Source organism: Maylandia zebra, linkage group LG6 (assembly GCF_041146795.1).
Source record: "Maylandia zebra isolate NMK-2024a linkage group LG6, Mzebra_GT3a, whole genome shotgun sequence".
In the NCBI taxonomy this organism is placed as follows: Eukaryota; Metazoa; Chordata; class Actinopteri; order Cichliformes; family Cichlidae; genus Maylandia; species Maylandia zebra.
The window spans coordinates 45,038,852-45,061,061 of NC_135172.1; the positions used below are offsets into that span (position 1 = coordinate 45,038,852).

At 49.0% G+C, this 22,210-nt stretch overlaps 1 protein-coding gene across 5 annotated transcripts in view; it reads left to right on the forward strand.

Annotated features, from left to right (window-relative positions):
- sos1 (son of sevenless homolog 1 (Drosophila)) overlaps window positions 1-22,210 on the forward strand; it is a 42,985-nt gene that overhangs the window by 14,462 nt on the left and 6,313 nt on the right. For 2 of the 5 annotated variants that reach the window (XM_076885343.1, XM_076885346.1), the window contains 17 exons: window positions 54-314; window positions 389-532; window positions 607-717; window positions 1,082-1,180; window positions 1,696-1,823; window positions 7,204-7,865; window positions 8,186-8,267; window positions 9,485-9,601; window positions 9,743-9,846; window positions 10,026-10,248; window positions 10,329-10,448; window positions 10,541-10,703; window positions 10,820-10,937; window positions 11,065-11,237; window positions 12,379-12,495; window positions 12,582-12,864; window positions 15,646-15,690. In XM_076885343.1, the coding sequence (XP_076741458.1) occupies window positions 54-314; window positions 389-532; window positions 607-717; window positions 1,082-1,180; window positions 1,696-1,823; window positions 7,204-7,865; window positions 8,186-8,267; window positions 9,485-9,601; window positions 9,743-9,846; window positions 10,026-10,248; window positions 10,329-10,448; window positions 10,541-10,703; window positions 10,820-10,937; window positions 11,065-11,237; window positions 12,379-12,495; window positions 12,582-12,864; window positions 15,646-15,690 (2,950 nt within the window). The remainder of the gene's footprint in view (window positions 1-53; window positions 315-388; window positions 533-606; window positions 718-1,081; window positions 1,181-1,695; window positions 1,824-7,203; window positions 7,866-8,185; window positions 8,268-9,484; window positions 9,602-9,742; window positions 9,847-10,025; window positions 10,249-10,328; window positions 10,449-10,540; window positions 10,704-10,819; window positions 10,938-11,064; window positions 11,238-12,378; window positions 12,496-12,581; window positions 12,865-15,645; window positions 15,691-22,210) is intronic. The other 3 variants (XM_024802830.2, XM_076885344.1, XM_076885345.1) reach the window with 3 other exon arrangements.

A 22,210-nucleotide genomic window follows, 5' to 3' on the forward strand; every position in this document is an offset into this window, starting at 1 on the left:
GGAACCTTTAAACTCTGCGTGTCTCACCTGTAGGTCTGTGTGTCGCTGTGCAGGTGTTGATGAACATGTTTCACCAGGACGAGGAGGACATCAGTGGCTTCCCGCTAATGGATGAGGAGCCGTCAGCCAATGAGGAGCAGAGTTACTACGAGCTGGTGAAGAGCTTCATGGCGGACTGTCGGCAGTACCTGAGGCAGCTCAACCTGATCATCAGGGTGTTCAGGGAGCCCTTCAACTCCAACTCCATGCTCTTCTCCCAGCACGTATGTCCACCGGTGACATCACTAACTGGTCTGGTGATTGGTGATTCTGTTGTGAGTGACGACGACGTGTTTGATCCGTGACATTCTCAGGTTGGTGTAATTGATGAGTCTCTGATCGATTGCAGGATGTGGAGAGCATCTTCAGTCGGATCCTGGATATCCACGAGGTGACGGTGAAGCTGCTCGGTCTGATCGAGGACACGGTGGAAATGACCGGCGAGGGAAGTCCTCATCCTCTGGTGGGGAGCTGCTTCGAGGACCTGGCTGAGGTCTGTACGCCTGTGGATTGATCTGTTGATCGATCGGTTGTCTGCTTGAGAATGACGTGAGCTTTGATTGGCAGGAGTTGGCTTTCGACCCCTATGAGACGTACGCTCAGGACATGCTGCGCTCTGGCTTCCATGAACACTTCCTCAGTCAGGTGTCCAAACCTGGAGCTTCCTTCCACCTGCAGGTGAGGCCAGTACTCTGATTACAATGGTTCTGTCAGAGAAGTTGAAAGCAGACTTTTCTGACCTTTGACCTCTGGGAGGTTTTGGGATCAGTTAAATAAAAAAATACAGCCTGTAGTGTTTCCTGCACATTCGTTGGCTAACGACTTGTCAATCACAAGTCGTTAGCCAATGAGCGCGCTTTCACAGGCGGAGCCACCTTTCCTCTGATGTCATAAGACAAACAGACGAGCGGGTGCAACGTCAGCTGATTATCATGTGAGACGAACCTCTGCTCAGGTGTGCAGCGTGTTGATAGAGATCGGCGTGTGCGGCGGGTCACGTGACCGCTGATGATGAAGCGTCTGTCTGTGTGTCTGTCTGCAGTCCATCTGCGAGGGCTTTAAAGAGGCCGTTCAGTACGTTCTGCCCAGGCTGCTGCTCACACCTGTTTACCACTGCCTGCACCTGTTCGAGATCCTCAAGGTGAGTCTCCTGACAGAGACGCTTGTACATGTGTGTTAAATCCCGCTGCGCGTTTCTGCACGCTTCCACCCGCAGAGATCAACAGAGGCGATGCCGAACACACAAGTGCACCTGTAACTCACCTGCCTTATACATGCACTATACCTGTATCAAACCTGGTCATAGCACCGCTTTATGATGTGGCGGTATCCTGCCACAGAGCATTCCCTGCAGGCCGGCAGTGGCTGAGCACATGAAACTGGTCCCAGGTGAACCCAGTCAGGTGCGGTGATGGCACGCACCAGTCTCCCGTGGAGCCGGTCCAGGTCTGGGACTTTCCACTGCGGCCGTAAGAGGCTTTGCCCCTCTGAGGGCAAATCTCTGAAATACCTCCAGTCATGTAGTGCAGATTATTTCACAGCTGAGGGCTCACGGGGGGCAGAGGGAGTCCTGGACTCTGATTGGACAGCACAGGTTTTGTTCTTAGTTCTCTGTCTGATGGAGGTAGTTAGCCCCTCCCTTCTCTGTTTCCACAGCAACTGGAGGAGAAGAGTCAGGATGACGAGGATAAAGAGTGTCTGAAACAGGCCATCACGGCTCTGCTCAACCTGCAGAGCAGCATGGAGAGGATCTGCTCCAGGAGCCTGGCCAAGAGGAGGCTCAGGTACGCACACCTGCACGCACACAGACACACACGTGCGCGATGGACGGGCAGAGGGCATGAGTAGAAATGATAATAAGAACCTCATGACCGACAGCAGGTTATTGATCGTTACCTGTTCATCAATAACTAATAATCAGTGTCAGGCGTGTAGACCACACGAGGACTGCTCCTTCACCTGTTCATGGCAAAGAGTCAGCCTTCACCCCTGAGTGTGAGATCCCCGAGCGGAGCCAGGACAGAACCAGAACCGGCCGAGTTCAGCTGTAACTGCCGGGCAGCAGCTCGCACTCTGCACAAACACTGTGGGTGGGACTCCGCCCATCCTCTGCGTTTCCCTTTGGACCAAAATAGAGCAGGATGGGGAGGGGAGGGTTCGTTAGGGTCGCCGGTGGGGGGGTGGCGGTGTTTGGAGGAAGTGGCGTAAGCGCGAGGGCAGCTTATTGTTCTCTGTTAGAAAGAAAAGAGCTCAGAGAGAGAGAGAGGGGAAAGCTGCTGCTGCCGCCCGCTCAGTAAAGTTTCTCCTTTATTACACGACAAACGAGCAGGCGGAGGGCCCACGGTCGATGACTGGCAGGCGGACATGAGGACGTAGGTGACCTCTCTTTGTTCTCTCGTGTTTTCCTGTAGGCGTGATGGTGGTAGACAAAGAGCGGTGGAGGTAAACTGGAGAAAAGCGGCTTAGATACGACCTGTTAGTGTTTTTGTTTGTAGCAGTCGATGCTAAGGACCCAACAGCTAACGAGGGGATTGGCTGGTTTTAAGTTTGAGACGTGGAGCGTTCAGCATCAGGCTCAGAAGAAATGATGATACGAGAAATGTAATGGAGGTGTGGTTAAACTGATGCCCCGCCCACAAGCAGGGATGCTGCTTTGAACTGCATGCTGCATGCTCCCTCTTCTCCATAGCCTGGCGGAAACGGCGTCCGAATCTCCGTGTCTGATTGGTCAGAGCACAGAAGTTTTTGTTCCACCCTAACTGTGAGGAGGTGGAGGTGTTTCCCTCTGTGGCTGAGCACCACCTGTCTGGCTGATAAACTGACCTGAATACAGTGCAGACCGCCGTCCTCCATCTCTTCACTGACGAGTTACAGAAGAGCTGGAAAAGATTTATATCAGCCTGTGAGGCGGGTGGAGGCGGGTGGAGGGAGATAGAATTGGTGGTGCAGTTGGATTCATTGCTGGTTAGAAAAAGATGTGTTTCATAACTCTGAACAACAGATTTTTAAATCCGTCCCGCTGAGACTGAAGTGCAGGTGTCAGGTTTTAGTCATCGACAGTTGAGCACTTGCTGCCATGTTCAGAGCTGACTGGGTGACGTGCTCGGTGCTCAGGTGAGGCGCTCATTACTCCGTGCACTACTTTTGTTAAACTTCTTTTTAAAGCTGAAAGTCACAGCTGGATGGATCCTTGCACAAATCATGCAGATAAGGCTGGTAATGAATGACCAAAGGCAGGTGGATGGAGGCAGGTGGATGGTGTGGGGTAGAGATGCATAAAAGCCAATAATGAAGGTCGGTGCCGGCCGATGGGTTCAGAGTTATACTGGTGGGGGCAGATAAATATCAGTAGGTAAACGCCTGGTGTTGGAGGCAGGCCCTGGGTGAGGGAAGTAAATGTGGTCGAGGGTCTGCTGCAGCCCAGTGAAGCCCCGCCTCCACATACCTCGGGGGTTTAAGTTATAATGTGATTAGTGAGCAGCTCGCAGGAACAACAGGCTCAGCGAATAAAGCAGCAGTCCGTCCGCTCTCAGGTCGTCCAATCGATCAGACCTGCAGGGCCGTCGATGCGTCTGATCAGCGCTGCTTCCTCACGCCTGCAGGGTTCACGTCCTGATGACATCACATTGGTGTTTTTCACACGTTGATCAGAACCCAGTACTGCCATTGATAATACACGTGCTCATTAATGACGATGTCACTGTGTCTCTGTCACAGCGTGGCGGTTTGTCCCAGCTGAGGTCCGAGTCGGCCTGCTGTGACCTCACTTCCTGTTGTCGCTGCAGCTTTGCTGGTTTGTACAAAGCCTGACCTCCTCAACCAACCCAATGATGAGTGAGCAGCTCTATTAGCAGTGAACTAACTTCCAATAATTTAGCGATCTGTAGCTGATCAGAAATGTTGATCACGTATGTCTGTGTGACACACAGGAAGAAAGCAGCAGCTGACAGGAAGTGAAACGTGTAACTCTGACCTCAGCTCATAACTTCAAGAGCTGCTATACAGCTGCTGCTTTTATTGTGAAAGTCCCGTGATTTCCTTAAATGTGTTTCTCACTGAAATCACACAGAGACCCGCCCCCTCTGGCTCTCCAGGGCTCGCAACATTTCAAAATCCTGGTAGTCCTTCGGGCAGGGACTCTTCAGTTTTTGGTAGCCCAAAATAAATTTAAGTAGCCCGAATAAAAGAGAGAGCAATTTTTTGATTGATGTTTTGTTTCCGTTACAATATTATACTTTAATGTATAATATTGGAAACAAAACATCAATCAAAAAATTGTTGAAACACAAATTACAACATTGTATAAAAATTACAATCATCAACTCAAATACTTGGTTCTAATTGAACAGAAATTTCTATGAACTTGTAAGAACTGTGTAGGACATGAATCCGTCTGTGTCAGAGCCTGAATCTGAAATTTCCACTGAAGTCACGGGTAAGAGGCAAGTGGAACCAAGATCGAGGCCGTTTGCTTTTTGAAGTTTGCAAAGACTGATAAAATTGTGCCAGTGGTAGTTCACTCTTTGCAACATAGTAGCTGTTCTAAACAGATTTTTCAGGTTTATTTTTAGTATATTATTTGCAATTGGTGTTTGTTCTGGGAAAGATATTGCAGACTGAGCAATAATGCATTTCTTGCATTTCTCATGGGTTCTAATGGGGGCCTTTCTTAAAATGACTGGTCCCAGTAACAAAGGCGCTTGTCGACTCAGAAATCGAGGGAAAACCAACAACACACCCGGCAGAACATTATGTTATATACACGGGTGCACATAAGTGGTCCGCATGTGTGCATTCGCTGTCAAGATAAAAGACGCGCACCAGATAAGAAGTTGCAGCGCGCGTTTGCGTCCATATAAAGGCAGTGTCTTTGTCCTAGAGTGGGATTTTCACGGCACATTCTGCACCACATCTCTGTGCATTCATCATTTGTTTGAAGCCAGCTCACCTCCTGCAACCACTTTTCCGAGAATACCGTATTTTCACGACCATAAGGCGCATTGTGCTAAAAGGCGCAGTCTCAGTTATGTGTGCCCTTACTGTATTTAACACACACATAAGGCGCACTGGACCATAGGGCGCATACAAGTACCGTATGCGTATTTAAAAATAAAGCGGGAGCAAACCTGAGTTCGGTACCTTACTCACATTTCTATTACCGGTAATCGTCATCATCAACAACACACAAGCATACAAGTGTGCGTATTTAAAAATAAAGCAGGAGCAAAACAAAGTTTGGTACTCACATTTTTATCATCAATCAAACCCATGGAAGTCCTCATCCTCTGTGTCTGAATTGAACAGCTGCGCTAAATCTCCATCAAACATGCCAAGTTCACTTTCTTCACCGTCAGAGTCACTTTCCGTGCCGTGCGGCTCCTCGGAAACGATGCCGGCTTTTGCGAAAGCTCGAACAACAGTGCCAGCAGACATGTTAGCCCAAGCATCTACAATCCATTGGCAAATTGTGGCGTAACTCGCCCGGCGCTGCCTTCCACTCTTGGTGAAACTGTGGTCTCCACCGGTCATCCATCGCTCCCAGGCCGCTCGCAGCCTTACTTTGAACGGGCGGTTCACACCGATGTCCAGCGGTTGGAGATCCTTTGTCAGGCCTCCCGGAATGACAGCAAGCTCACAGTTCATTTGTTTCACTAGTTTTTTCACATCGGCTGTGAGATGGGCACGCATAGAGTCACAGATCAACAGCGATGGTGATGCGTGGAAAAAACCCACCTGGTCTCCTTACATACATCCGGATGGAAAAATGGCACCGTTTCATAAAAAGTGAAAGTGAAACTGCTTTTAGCCGAATGGTGACCGTCGAAACGCTTCTCCCGCTCGTTCTTTGCTCGATGATCCACCGCTCGAGTCTTTCCTCCAACTCGGGCCACCTCGCCTTATGTCCGCGGAAACTCAGCTGCGTTTTCTTGACCTGCCGGAGCTCGTTTTCTAGCTTCCTCCATTTGCGAACCATCGATTCGTTTATCTTAAATTCTCTCGCCGCTGCTCGATTTCCATGTTCCTCCGCGTAGCTGATGGCCTTCAGTTTAAACTGTGCTCCATAAGCGTGTCTCTTTGCCATTTTCAGGGTTGCGCCCACACTTCACCCTTTAGCGTTCTCATGGTGTTCTCTACTACGTCCTCCTTACATCACACAGGGCGCACTGCGCTATAGGGCGCGCCGTACTTTTTGAAGAAAATCTAAGACTTTTAAGTGCGCCTTATGGTCGTGAAAATACGGTACGCGCTTCTTTTGTGGTTCGTACGCCATCTGACATTTCTTTGGAGGTGGAGGAACATCACAGTAATTGCTTAAAGGAGCTTCTTCGACATCTTTAAGAGTTCTAAACAAATGTCTGTCCTCCTCCTGAAAATCTTATGTACGCAAACACGCGTTGCAACTTCTTATCTTGTGCGTGTTTTTTATTTTGACAGCGAATGTGCACCTGCGGACCACTTATGTGCAGCCCTGGTTATTTAGCTCGTCATATTGCAGCCACAGAAATTCTTTTGTCCATGAAACCATAAAGCTGCACTTTCTTTTTGCCTTATAGTCTGATTTGTCATAACTTCTCCGTTTTGTGGTAAGCTTTTCTTTGGCTGTCACTTCTTCACCCTGACCTGTCTTATTTGGCTCAGCAGAACTGAAATGCTTTTACACACACACTCACATAAGCTCAACGATTCTCTGCGCGATCAACCTCTCACATGTTTAAGCTGCGGGAGATTTCACTTGTCATGTTTGCATAGTAAGCTAACGATTAATAAGACGATGTCAGAGGAATTGGTGCACAAATTATCATCACTCACAGATCAGTGCTGTCGCTCTCTATACACAGTTCGCACGATTGCAAAGTGAAAGCAAAAAAACAAGCGCAAATTCAAACGCGATTTCAATATGTCACATATTGACAGTGGCTCACCGATGCCAATGACATAATTACCCAGCTACATTTCTGAAAGAATGCAAAAGCATTGACATATATTTTTCCTTCCTACGATAGGCCGACGGGCAGGGCAGAGATAGATTTTGGTAGTCCGACTGGAAAAATCACTAGCCCCGGGACGTCGGGCTAGTGATTTTGCGAGCCCTGCTCTCTCCATCCTCCTCACTAACTCTTCTTCTTCTTCTACATATTCTCGCTCCTGTGTGGTGGCATGCAGCGAGTCGGCGTGCCGTTTCTACTGCCACCAGATGAAGGGTAAGCACCTCGCCATCAAGAAGATGAACGAGATCCAAAAGAACATCGACGGCTGGGAGGGGAAGGACATCGGCCAGTGCTGTAATGAGTTCATCATGGAGGGTACCTTGACCCGCGTCGGCGCCAAACACGAACGCCACATCTTCCTGTTCGACGGCCTGATGATCTGCTGCAAGTCTAATCATGGCCCGCCGCGGCTGCCTGGTGCCAGTTCTACCGCGGAGTACCGCCTCAAAGAAAAGTTCTTCATGCGCAAAGTTCAGATCAACGACAAAGATGACAAGGAGGGCGAGTACCGCCACGCCTTCGAGATCATCCTGAAAGATGGCAACAGTGTGGTGTTTGCCGCCAAGTCTGCAGAGGAGAAGAACGGCTGGATGGCGGCGCTGATCTCGCTGCAGTACCGCAGCACACTGGAGCGCATGCTGGACACCGCCATGCTGCAGGAGGAGAAGGAGGAGCAGATGAGACTCCCGGGCGCCGAGGTGTACCGTTTTGCCGAGCCCGACTCCGAGGAGAACGTCGTGTTCGAGGAGAACGTCCAGTCCAAGTCCGGCATTCCCATCATCAAGGCGGGGACTGTCCTGAAGCTGATCGAGAGACTCACCTTCCACATGTACGCAGGTGAGGCGTGATGTCACACAGGTGAGATGTCGTACTGCTGCTGTTTTAGCTTCTTGACCTGTAGCTTGAGTTTCAACGTGGCAGCGAGGTGAGACTTGGGGGCGATGTGGGCGCCGACTGTGCCGGTGTCCTGCAGGTTTTAGACATGTCAGCTGATTTAAACGGCTAAATGACCTCCAAGTTCTCCAGAGGCCTGCTAATGAACTAATCGTGTGATTCAGGTGTGTCGACCCAGGGTGAGATCTAAAAGCTGCAGGGCACCGGCCCTCGAGGCTGATTGATCTGATCCCTCACTGATCAGCTCGTGTTTTTTCCTTCAGATCCAAACTTCGTCCGGACTTTTCTGACCACCTACAGATCATTCTGCAAACCTCGGGAGCTGCTGGACCTGCTCATAGAGAGGTGAGCTTACCTGCCAGGCACAGTGACCAATCAGAACGCCTGCTCTCACACAGCGGTTTCATTAAAACCCCGTCGTCTCGTGTGTTATTGGGTTTATTTATCATTTAAACAAATAGAACCATATATACAGCAGACTGGCTCATATTTACACCTCAGCTTGTCTCTGGTTGCCTAGCAACACATATTGTTTACACGCAATTTCATGAGAGTCTGGAGAACCAATCGGAGGACATTGAAGGAGCTCGGGCAGAAAAGCATCTGGACTTGTTTAAGTTCCTTGAAGACGTTTCATCCCAGAAGCGTCTTCAGTTCTGAGACCAGATGGTGGAGTCCCAGATTTAAGCCCTATGGGAGCGTCCCCCAAGAGGGTCCTGGACCCCCTATTGATCATCTGCCTGATCAGCATCTATGTCCACTGTGTACGACCATCTTTGAACAGAGGGCGGGGCTTACCACACCAACTGTCTGCCATCTATAATCCAGTCTGAGATCCTTCCCAGATGCCTTAACGCCCACTCACTTCCTGGGCCATCTGACCTCAGTAAGTCACATGATAGGGTGGGGCTAGGTTTCACAGCGGGTTCACCTGATACCACCTCACAGGGGTTAGGGGTCTACGATGACCTGGATCCTCGTGTGATTAGGGGAGGTTCAATAGGGGGTCCAGGACCCTCTGGGGAGACACTCCCAGAGGGCTTAAATCTGGGACTCCACCTTCTGAAACATCTTCAAGGAATTTAAAGAAGTCCAGATGACATTATCCTTGGGATGCAAGAATATACACCTAAGTGTGTTCCTACAGTCACAATAACTTACCGTATTGTAACGAGTTGTAGATATTTACTTTGTGCCATAATTATTCTGTAAGAGCTTTTGTTTTTAAAATGTAATAATTAAATTAAATCTTAAAAAACCCCCAAAGAAGTCCAGGTGCTTTTCTTTCTGAGCTGCCTAGACGACGACGACGACCTGGAGGACTGAGAACCTTCACAGACAATCGGAGCAAATAAAGTGTGAGGAGCAGGGCGGAGGAGGAGGAGGAGCAGAGGTCTTCTGTTAATGGTTCCATTTTGGGAATGGAAACCATCTTTCAATGGGCTGAAATTTGACGATATTCCTGCCCCCTTGTGGACTGTGGGGAGGTCGCAGCAGAAGCACACCTGTGGATCTCAACAGGTGTGCTTCTGCTCTCAGCTCTGTGATGTTGATGTTTTCAGGTTTGAGATCCCGGAGCCAAAGCCGGCGGACGCCAATCAGACGGAGGGAGGAGAACAGCCACCCAGCGCTGAACTCAAACGCTTCCGGAAAGAGTTTGTCCAACCTGTTCAGCTCAGGTAGGAAGCGCTCCTGCTACAAGAGACACCTGCTCACACCCGTTCTCTGAGTTTCGTTTACACTCTGCTCGAGTTTGGAATAAATCGAAAACGATGCGACTTTAATTTAGTAATGTCGTCGTCCTCCTCGTCCTCCTGCAGAGTGTTGAATGTTTGTCGCCACTGGGTCGAACATCACTTCTATGATTTTGAGAGAGACCCTCTCCTTCTGAGCGAGATGGAGGACTTCATTGCTTCAGTCAAAGGTACGTACAGGTGTTCAGAAAGGTGCAGCACAGACTATAACGCTTTTTCAAAATTCCGAGTTTTAAAAAGGTCAGCTGTTCTTTTCTTACAAGATAAAACTGAATATGAAAACATAAGAGCTTGTAGTCAGTGCAAATGTGTAACAGCTGGAGCAAGGAAATGATGTCAAATGTCGCAGGTAAGGCGATGAAGAAGTGGGTGGAGTCAATCACCAAGATCATCCAGAGGAAGAAGCAGGTCCAGGTGAGCGTGCCGAGTCACAGCATCACCTTCCAGAATTCCCCTCCTCCCATCGAATGGCACATCTGCAAACCCGGAGACACTGAGCACTTCGACCTTATGACCCTGCACCCCATCGAAATCGCCCGCCAGCTCACCCTGCTCGAGTCCGACTTTTACAGGTAACATTCCGCCCTGCGCCTGTCTTGCACCAGCCTGGCACCTGTCCCACTGTTATCTAACCACCGATCTCCACCTGCAGGGCGGTGCAACCGTCTGAGCTGGTCGGTAGCGTCTGGACCAAAGAGGACAAAGAGATCCACTCGCCCAACCTGTTACGGATGATCCGACACACCACCAACCTCACCCTGTGGTTTGAAAAGTAAGCCTTACTTTGGCATGGGCGGGGTCTAGTGTGCGGTAACTAAACTCCACAAGTACGTCAGGCTGATGTCAGCTGTACTTCCTCTGCAGGTGTATCGTAGAGACGGAGAACCTGGAGGAACGCGTCGCTGTCTTTTCCCGGATCATCGAAATCCTACAGGTGTTTCAGGAGCTCAACAATTTCAATGGCGTCCTAGAGGTCGTCAGCGCCATGAACTCTGCACCCGTGTACAGACTGGATCACACCTTTGAGGTAATAATGACCACGAACGTCACTGACATCAGAAGGATCTGAGTTTAAACTGCTGACAGAGAATGTGAGCGTCATCGTGTGTTTGAAGAAGAAGAAATGTCGGTTTATGGTTGCAGCAAATTCCGAGTCGTCAGAGAAAAATCCTGGAGGACGCTCATGAGCTCAGCGAGGACCACTACAAGAAGTACCTGGCTAAACTGCGCTCCATCAACCCCCCCTGCGTCCCCTTCTTTGGTATGATTTCCCTCGGGATTAGTAGTATTATCAGTCAATCAATTTATCAATGACTCATTTCTCACCGATCTCTAATGGATAACTATGCAGCTCGAAGGTCAAATAACTGTATGTGTGTGTGTGACAGGAATCTACCTGACCAACATCCTGAAAACGGAGGAGGGAAACCCCGACTTCCTGCACAGACACGGCAAAGATCTGATCAACTTCAGCAAGAGACGGAAAGTGGCCGAGATCACCGGAGAGATCCAGCAGTACCAGAACCAGCCGTACTGTCTGCGGGTGGAGGGTGACATCAGAGTGAGGACACACCCCCTCACCTTCTGTTCACACACACACACACACACACACACACACACACACACACACACTTTGGCAACAGTGGGAAGAAAAAACTCCCTTTTAACAGGAAGAAACCTCCAGCAGAACCAGGCTCAGGGAGGGGCGGGGCCATCTGCTGTGATTGGTTGGGGTGAGAGAAGGAAAACAGGATAAAGACATGCTGTGGAAGAGAGACAGAGGTTAATAACAGATATGATTCAATGCAGAGAGGTCTGTTAACACATAGTGAGTGAAGAAGAAAAACCCAGTGCATCATGGGAATCCCCGGCAGCCTACGTCTATTGCAGCATCACTAAGGGAGGATTCAGGGTCACCTGGTCCAGCCCTAACTATATGCTTTAGCAAAAAGGAAATAATAATAATAAACTTTATTTATAAAGCACACTTAAAAACCAAGGGTATGCCAAGGTGCTTAACAAGTAAAATAGAGTATATGAGGAGGATAATAGAAATAGGACCAAAGCAAGTACTAAATATGCAAGCAGATAACTGTCACTAATACATAGGAAAGCAACAGGTACAGAGCAAACAAGAATTTAAATGAGCATAAAAGTGCGTGATATAAAATCATAAAAGAAATATTAACTAGAGGGAAAGGCAAGATTGAATAAGTGTGTTTTTAATCGTGATTTGAACAGTGCAATGGAATCAGATGCGCGGAGGTCGAGAGGAAGGGTGTTCCACAGTACCGGGGCAGCCAGAGCAAACGCACAGTCACCCCGAGACTTCAGTCGAGATCTGGGTTGGGTCAGAAGTAGTTGAGTGGCAGATCTGAGTGTTCTAGCAGGAGTATGTGGTTTGAGAAGTTCACTAAGAAGCTGGTTCCACAGAAGAGGGGCCTGAAAACTGAAGGCTCTGCCTCCCATTCTACTTTTAAATACTCTAGGAACAACAAGTAGGCCTGCAGAGCGAGAGCGAAGTGCTCTAATAGGGTGATATGGTACTACAAGGTCATTAAGATAAGATGGGGCCTGATTATTTAAGACCTTGTATGTGAGAATTCTGGATTTAACAGGAAGCCAATGAAGTGTGGTTGGAGCAGCGGTTGGAGCGTGGTCTTTTGTTGTTGACGTGCATTTGTTTTGTCTTTGTGGAGCAGAAGTTCTTCGAGAACCTGAACCCAATGGGCGACCTGTCGGAGAAGGACTTCAGTGATTATCTCTTCCACAAGTCTCTGGAGATCGAACCTCGCCAGCTCCGATCGGCTCCTCGATTTGTAAGTACGAGCGTGGCGGCACCTTGTCATGTTACATGTTGCATTGCGTGTGACGTGCATGACACTAATCAACTCACCTGCTGCAGGCGAAGAAGTACACCTATCCTCTGAAGTCTCCGGGGATCCGACCCACTTCGGCCCGACCCGGCACCATGAGACATCCGACGCCGCTCCAGAACGAGCCCAGGAAGATCAGCTACAGCCGCATCCCGGACAGCGAGTCCGAGGGGACGCCGGCCTCTGCCCCCAACTCTCCCCGTACCCCCCTGACCCCGCCCCCTGCCTCCGCCGCCTCCGCCGCCTCCAGCTCCACAGATGTGGGCAGCGTGTTTGACTCGCCGCAAGGACCCAGCAGCCCATTCCACTCCAGTAAGACCCGCCCACTCACACTGACACTGAGCCTGCCCACTGATATTATTGAACGCATTGAATGTGACCACCCAACCCTATTGGCTGTCTTTGGGTTGGAACTGTGGCTTCCTGTTTGCTGTCCACCTGTGAGGCCCTAACAGGTCACGGCAGCAGCAGGACCAATCAGACACAAAGTAAGCCTCTTAGTCTGAACGAGGCGGCGACAACCTGCGCTCCGCCCTCGTGCTGCGCTTCAGGACGTTCTTCGCGCGTTTCCTTACGCTCGCCTCCACCATCGCGCCTCCTCTCTGCGCGCTCGCCTCTACCATCGCGCCTCCTTTCCTCGCGCTCTCCTCTACCATCGCGCCTCCTCTCTTCGCGCTCGCCTCTACCATCGCGCCTCCTTTCCTCGCGCTCTCCTCTACCATCGCGCCTCCTTTCCTCGCGCTCTCCTCTACCATCGCGCCTCCTTTCCTCGCGCTCTCCTCTACCATCGCGCCTCCTTTCCTCGCGCTCTCCTCTACCATCGCGCCTCCTTTCCTCGCGCTCCTCCCCACCATCGCGCCTCCTTTCCTTACGCTCGCCTCTATCATCGCGCCTCCTCTCTTCGCGCTCGCCTCTACCATCGCGCCTCCTTTCCTCGCGCTCTCCTCTACATCGCGCCTCCTTTCCTCGCGCTCCTCCCCACCATCTCGCGTCCACCATCGCGCTCTCTTCGCACTCACCTCTACCATCGCGCCTCCTTTCCTCGCGCTCTCCTCTACCATCGCGCCTCCTTTCCTTGCGCTCCTCCCCACCATCGCGCCTTCACCATCGTGCCTCCTTTCCTCACGCTCCTCCCCCACTATCGTGCCACCTCTTCTCGCGCTCGCCTCCAGCATCGCGCCTCCTTTCCTCGCGCTCGCCTCCACCATCCCGCCTCCTCTCCTTGTGCTTCTCTCCACCATCGCGCCTCCTCCATCGCGTCTCCTTTCCTCATGCTCCTCCCCACCATCGTGCCTCCTTTCCTCACGCTCCTCCCCACCATCGTGCCTTCACCAACGTGCCTCCTTTCCTCGCGCTCCTTCCCACCATCGTGCCTCCTTTCCTCACGCTCCTTCCCACCATCGTGCCTCCTTTCCTCACGCTCCTTCCCACCATCGCGCCTCCTTTCCTCACGCTCCTTCCCACCATCGCGCCTCCTTTCCTCGCGCTCTCCTCTACCATCGCGCCTCCTTTCCTTACGCTCGCCTCCACCATCGCGCCTCCTCTCTTCGCGCCTCCTTTCCTCGCGCTCTCCTCTACATCGCGCCTCCTTTCCTCGCGCTCCTCCCCACCATCTCGCGTCCACCATCGCGCTCTCTTCGCGCTCGCCTCTACCATCGCGCCTCCTTTCCTCGCGCTCTCCTCTACCATCGCGCCTCCTTTCCTCGCGCTCCTCCCCACCATCGCGCCTCCTTTCCTTACGCTCGCCTCTATCATCGCGCCTCCTCTCTTCGCGCTCGCCTCTACCATCGCGCCTCCTTTCCTCGCGCTCTCCTCTACCATCGCGCCTCCTTTCCTCGCGCTCCTCCCCACCATCTCGCCTCCACCATCGCGCTCTCTTCGCGCTCGCCTCTACCATCGCGCCTCCTTTCCTCGTGCTCTCCTCCACCATCGCCCCTCCTTTCCTCGCACTCCTCCCCACCATCTCGCCTCCACCATCGCGCTCTCCTCGTGCTAGCCTCCACCATCGTGCCTCCTTTCCTTGCGCTCCTACCCACCATCTTGCCTTCACCATCGTGCCTCCTTTCCTCGCGCTCCTTCCCACCATCGTGCCTCCTTTCCTCACGCTCCTCCCCACCATCGTGCCTCCTTTCCTTGTGCTTCTCTCCACCATCGCGCCTCCTCCATCGCGCCTCCTTTCCTTGTGCTCCTCCCCACCATCGTGCCTCCTTTCCTCACGCTCCTCCCCACCATCGTGCCTCCTTTCCTTGCGCTCCTCCCCACCATCTTGCCTTCACCAACGTGCCTCCTTTCCTCGCGCTCCTTCCCACCATCGTGCCTCCTTTCCTCACGCTCCTTCCCACCATCGCGCCTCCTTTCCTCGCGCTCACCTCCAGCATCGCGCCTCCTCTCCTGGTGCTCCTCTCCACCATCGCGCCTCCTCTCCTGGTGCTCCTCTCCACCATCGCGCCTCCTCTCCTGGTGCTCCTCTCCACCATCGCGCCTCCTTTCCTCACGCTCCTCCCCACCATCGTGCCTCCTTTCCTTGCGCTCCTCCCCACCATCTTGCCTTCACCATCGTGCCTCCTTTCCTCACGCTCCTCCCCACTATCGTGCCACCTCTTCTCGCGCTCGCCTCCAGCATCGCGCCTCCTTTCCTCGCGCTCGCCTCCACCATCACGCCTCCTCTCCTTGTGCTTCTCTCCACCATCGTGCCTCCTCCACCATCGTGCCTCCTTTCCTCGCGCTCACCTCCAGCATCACGCCTCCTCCACCATCGCGCCTCCTCTCCTGGTGCTCCTCTCCACCATCACGCCTCCTTTCCTCGCGCTCACCTCCACCATCGTGCCTCTTCTCCTCATGCTCCTCCCCACCATCGTACCTCCTCTCCTCGCTCTCGGCTCCATCATCGTACCTCCTTTCCTCGCGCTCACCTCCACCATCGTACCTCCTCTCCTCGCTCTCGCCTCCATCATCGTACCTCCTTTCCTCGCGCTCACCTCCACCATCGTACCTCCTCTCCTTGCTCTCGCCTCCATCATCGTACCTCCTCTCTGCAGGATGATGTCACCACTCCTCTCCCTTCCTCACAGTGTTTCTCCTCTTCACCTGCAGCCTGCGACAGCATCTTTGCTGTGGTGTCTCTGCCGCACGGCCCACGTTAGTATGACCTTCCTGACTCTCCGTACGCCTGCTCCACAGCTCACCTGCGCCCCACACATCACACCTGTCTGTCTCTCACCTGTCTCAGTGTGTTTCAGGTTTCTGTTCCATTGTTATTGATTGCTCATTGGTATAGAGGATATTGATTAGACTTCCTGTTGTGTCTCACCTGTGCATGATGTCACACCCATTGTATTAGTTTGTCTCCATAGAAACTGGCAGCTGTGTTACTGTCTCTGCACCGGCCGAGATGAAAGAAGGCGTCAGGGAAGTTCAGTGAGTTCTGATCCGGCGGCTCGCTCGGACTCTGGCGTCTCTTGTTCCGGGCAGCAGTTGTAGTTTGATGCGTTGGCAGGCTGATGTTGGGCTGCGTAAACTGGGAATTTTCCTCATCCCCATCACCCTTGGGGAAGGAGGGTGCTCTAAGGTGGGGGAGGTAGCTCAGGTCATCTACTAATCCAAGGTTGGTGGTTCGATCCCTGGCTGCTCCTGGCTGCTCCAGGCTGCGTGCCAATTATCCTTCCAAGATACTAAGTTGCTCTCTGACGCATCCATCGGAGTGTGAAGGCCAGAAAAAAGTGAAAGAGGCCTGCTGTAAAAAGACTGGAGTCCATTTTCCAGCTGGATACAGTTGGACTCCAGCGTCTCGTGGTTCAGGCAGCACACGATGGCCGAGGTCTTGGCAGGCTGCTCTCAGGCTGCGTAAACTGGTTTTGGGGACGAGCGTGAGATGTACCGGCTCACCTGAGTCCACTCGTACCTTCCTGGTTCTGTACCTGTTCGCTGGAACAGGACTCGTCTTTGAGTACCTGACGTGCTTGGATGAGTGCGCTGTCTGCTGTTCTTCCATGCACACAGTCACAGTGAATCCTGAAGGGAAGGTTGGAAAGTTCCTCGATCAGCTGAGGGTAACATGGCAGGCAGGCCTGGGACATTCGTCTACCACCTCCACAGCATCCTGAGTAGGGCTGGGTATCGTCACTGATTTCTAGAATCGATTTGGTTCTATTTGAATCTGTGAAGTTTTGCCTCACACAGTCAGAAATATCATAATTCTGATCATTTATCAGTACATATGCACATTTTTATATGTATAAAAAGAAAGCTGACACTTCATCAGAGGTGTGAGCATCACAGCAGATGCCCTTGGTTCAAAGTAACTGAGGATAAAACAGAAAAACGTGAAGCAGAAATGAGCTTCTGGGGTCAGCTTTAGAGGTCCGCCACATTGAAAGGAGTCAGTTTAGGTGGTTCATGCGACCAGGATACCTGTCCTAGGTCAGGTTTCAGTCCCCAGGTAAACCCTGGAGAGATGACTGGTCAGTGTCTGTTGAGACCGCTGCACTGGACGGATGATCTTACTTTTATTTTGGTTTTTTAAGAAATTCTAACTTTTGAATTAAGTACAGGGCTCTAGACTAACTTGTTGCCGTGGTTACACTGGTTACACTAACTTGTTTTCTTATGTGCACCAGCACAAAAGTTAGTTGCGCCCAAGTTTTTCAACCGCATCACTTAACCCCGCCTTTTTACATGTTCCAACTGCTGTCCATACAGACAATATTGATTTGTAAATGATTAACTATCAATCTTGTCAACACAAAGTGCTTTATTTGGAGCACATTTCTGCAAGAAGGATAAGTTCCTGAAAAGGTGCTTGTGCTTAAAGTGCTTTGCCTACAGCAGGGGTGCCCAATCCCGGTCCTCGAGAGCTACCGTCCTGCAGCTTTTAGATGCATCCCTACTCCAACACAGCTGAATCAAATGGTTTGATTACCTCTTCAGCGTGCCATCGTGTTTGGCAAAGGCCTGATAACAAGCCATTCATTTGATTCAGCTGTGTTGGAGTAGGGATGCATCTAAAAGCTGCAGGACGGTAGCTCTCGAGGACCGGGATTGGGCACCCCTGGCCTACAGTATTGCTAAAGAGTGCCAATGTTAAACTTCATCATCATGTCGGCCTCCTGACGACCTGTTTGCTGCTGAAAGGCAGTGAGGAGACACTGGGCGTTTATCGCAGCTTATAATGTGTTCTCTGGATACACTGTGCTTTTCAGCGTTTCACTTTGAAATTTATTAGAAGCAGTCACAAATGCAGTATTGCCGGCCACGGTCTCTCCACACTCGCAACAGTAAATGCAGTGCATCATGTTATCAGCTTCACTGAATCTTTTCCAAAAGTATACACGTTCCTCCTTTTACTCTCAGTGGGCTCTGGCTCGGGGTCCATCGTATGTGGCTCATTATCTGATGCCGTCTCCAGACCGGTGTTAGATGTAAGCTGAGCAATCCATGGCTCCGTGTCAGAGCACTGGCTATGAGTTTCAGACGGATCAGGCCTTAATGAAAACACTATCAATCGTTCTTTTCATCTTTTCTTATTACCCACAGCTACATCCACCTCTGTCAGGCCTAGGCTGCTCACTAAGGTTGGGTATCACTGATTTCTATAATCCATTCGATTCTGATTCACAAGGCCCCGATTCGATTCAATTCAATTTTTCCTCAGACAGTCAGAAATATTATAATTCTGATCATTTATCAGTACTGTGTGAGCATCACAGCAAATGCCTTTGTGTCAAAGTAACTGAGAATAAAACAGAAAAACATTATGGAGATTTTCCTGGCCTGGATTTTTATAGCAGATAACCTTAAAATATCTGCAGTAGATTAAAAACTGAAGAAAACCATGAATCAACATGAAGTGAAGCGGAGTCAAGTTATAGAGGTTTTATTAGACAGCGTTTTGTAATTTGGTATCATTTTAAGTTTAATTTTCTTTGGTATTAAACAGCAGAAATGAGGCTTTGTTCAATTCAGTTCAATTCAATTTTATTTACACAGCGCCAAATCACAACAGCATTCACCTCAAGGCGCTTTATATTGTACAGTAGAGCCTACAATAATAGATACAGAGAAAAACCCAACAATCATATGACCCCCTATGAGCAAGCACTTTGGCGACAGTGGGAAGGAAAAACTCCCTTTTAACTCTCCTGTTATGTTGGTTTCTAGGAACACCAATTATGCTCCTGGGTTAATTTGACCCAGGGCAAATTTACTCATCCAAAAGTGTTAGAAACAATGGCATTGATTATTTTACAATTTTCTTTTATAATTTTGATTTTTTTTTTTTCGTTTTCTGTAGTCATGCAGATGACATGTGAAATCTCTTCTGTGCTGGGTCAATGTGACCCGCAACATAACAGCTCTGAAACCTGACTGAAACTCTTCAAATAAGTCTCTGCAGATGATCTGTTAGCTGTTTGACAGCTACTCTTTCAAGGATGTTTGATATAAAGGAAGGTTGGAGATTGGCCTATAATTAGCTAAGACTGCTGGGTCTAGAGATGCTTTTTGAGTAAAGGTTTAACTACAGCCAGCTTGAAGGCCTGTGGTACATAGCTGATTATTAGAGATAGGTTGATCATATTTAAGATCGAAGCATTAATTAATGGCAGGACTTCTTTGAGCAGTTTTGTAGGAATGGGGTCTAAAAGACACGTTGAAGGTTTGGAGGAAGTAATTATTGAAGTTAACTCAGAAAGATCAATTAGAGAAAAAGAGTCTAACTTAACATCAATGGTACTAAGAGTAGCTGTAGATAATATTACATCTGTGGGATGATTATTGGTCATTTTTTCTCTAATGATAAAAATTTTATTTGTGAAGAAGTTCATGAAGTCATTACTAGTTAACGTTAAAGGGATGGTTGGCTCAAAAGAGCTCTGACTGTTTGTCAGCCTGGCTACAGAGCTGAAGAGAAACCTGGGGTTGTTCTTATTGTCTTCAATCAGTGATGAATAGTAAGATGTTCCGGCTAGGGCAGGGCGATATGGCCAAAAATATTTATCACGATATATATTTGAAACTTTGCGATAACGATATAATTGATGCGAGACAAAATGCAACTCCACAACTTTGCTAGCGCAAAAAACCCCCATCAATGTATTTTCACTTAAACAAGCAGCTGTTTTTTATGTGCATTAAAGCTATATAAAAATGTAACAGTACAAATGCAAATTCCTTGCTGAAAGTTTAACCAAAAGGCATTTCCAGTAGAAATGGGCTGACATATCCTGAGCATAACCATGTATAATATCCACTGAAGTTAAAAAGACCTGCTTTGCAACATTAAACTGCAGTGTGCCAAATAAAAACGTCAAATACGTATTTTTCAGACAAAAAATTGCACAGGATTATAAGGCACATTAAGCGAAACAAAGCAGTCAGATAAATCAAACTTTATTAAACTCATTCTTCTTGCTTCCTCCACTTCTGTACCATTGATTCATTAATGCTGTATTCTATCACGGCTGCACTATTCCCATGTTGTTGCAGTATATTAATGACTAACCTCGTATTGTGGATGGATTATCTCAGTTGTTCTCCTGACTGAATTTTGGTCCGTTTACAGCATCCTGCCATAGGATTGCATTTGTCTCTAACCATCAGGAACCTTCACGTTAACTTTTATCAAGCGGAAAAGTGTTAGCGTTCATCCTCCAGCTTCACTGTTTATGCTATGCTAACATAGCTGTGTTGCTAGCGATCACGTAGCACATCATTAAATACCAGGTAGCCCAACTTCAGTAACCCTACAAACGTCACTGCTGTTTAGTTTTCTGTCTTCATTTATGTTGGAAGTGATAGCAGAGCTGTACGTTTGAATTTGTTTATAAATCTCTCAGTCAGAACATGCTATATCATGCTTAGGTAACTAGCGAAACTAGCGAGCTAACTTCCTGCTAACTTCTAACTCTGTTAAATTTCATAAATCCTGTTTTCATGGATGCCTGAATGTTAAACCTAATTCTTACACCTGGTAAAGCAGCAACACTGATCATTTTATTAAAGATGAAATAATTTAGACAGTTTTTAACTCTCAGTGATGCCGCAGTGATCGTTTGACTTTGGACCTGAATGAGACTGAGTTTAGGACCCAGATTACTCCCAGATTTACGAGCACCTTAGACCGACAAATACGGCAATAACGACGGCCCGCTTGCATGTTGTACAAAAAAATGTGCTTTGGTGAGTATCTGACGGACAGACACCAAGCCAGTTCCACATCACTGAAGTTGCAGCATTTTACAAACCAGTTCATCGGTTTCGCTCAATGATGCGCTTTCCCCCTTCTCATTCTCCGTTGCCGCCATGCTTTTTCGGCCATGTGCGTATGAAAACAAAGGCACTGGGCATGCGTGTTTTAGCCATATTCTATCGCGATATTTTATTTTCTCAGCGTTGCCCAACATTATACCGGTATTACCGTGAACTGTATGATATGGCCCAGCCCAAGTTCTGGCTTTGCGGAGGGCTTTCTTATAAAGCAGCAAACTATTTCTCCAGGCTAAATGATGATCTTCTAATTTTGTGATACGCCATTTCCTCTCCAGCTTACGAGTCATCTGCTTTAGGGTAGGGCTGGGCGATATGACCCAAAATTCATATCTCGATATTTTTTAGCTGGATGGCGATATAAGATAGATATCTCGATTTTTTTTTTTTTTAAAGCCATAAAGTAAGAACAAAAAGAGAGTTCTTAGTCAAAGCTGTGTCCCAGATGTCACACAGGCACTTTTATTAACATAGAGCAGATGTACATAAAATTTACTCAAAAATAAATTATGAGCATTTATTAAATAATAATGCTCCATAAATAAAAGAAAACAATGTTGTTTTTGTACATAACAAAAAGCTCACAATTGTGCAGTCAAAATGTAAACTAAAAGACGAGCACAATAACAAAGACAGATTTCACAGCTGCTCTGTTCCCAACTTGTACTGCGTGACTGACAGCATTGAGTTTGAAATCCACTTCGCAACCACGTCTCTTAACAGGTGCCATTTATGGTCCTTATACACAGTAGGGTAATATTACGTTGAAGCCCAGTACGTATCACTCCGCGAGGCTCAGCCGTAATGCTCCGACAATCCATCAAGCGGTGCAGCTCCGTAGCTTACCAAAGTCGTACTAAAACATTTTTTGACAGATTGCTGAGCGCCGTGTACCACATAAAATCGGTTCGCGGCCATCAAGCACAACCAGAATTCATACATAAGGCGCGCTGTCAACTTTTGAGAAAATGCAAGGATTTTAGGCTGTGCAGCACCTCTGGGCGGCATGGCGTTAGCGTGGTTAGCTCGTTAGCGTGGTTAGCTAACACATTGACGCCGTCCAGCCCCATGCACGGGGCGATGCGCAGTAACTCGTTAAAGGAGATTTGCCGTGTCCATCTTGTTGCTTCCTGCAGGTGAAGCGATGGGGGAGGAGGGGGAGTTGTGTTCAGTGAAGGAGAGGCGAGGCCGAGTAACGTAAAGACGAAAGTGGACGAAAGAGAGGCAAACTTGCGGCTCCACAAGTATAATTATAACGTAACATAGACTATATCGATATAAACGATATTGTCAGATCTTATATCTCGTATAAAAATATATCGATATTTTTTAAAAACTCGATATATCGCCCAGCTCTACTTTAGGGTACATGTTTGAGAATTATACCACGGAGTCA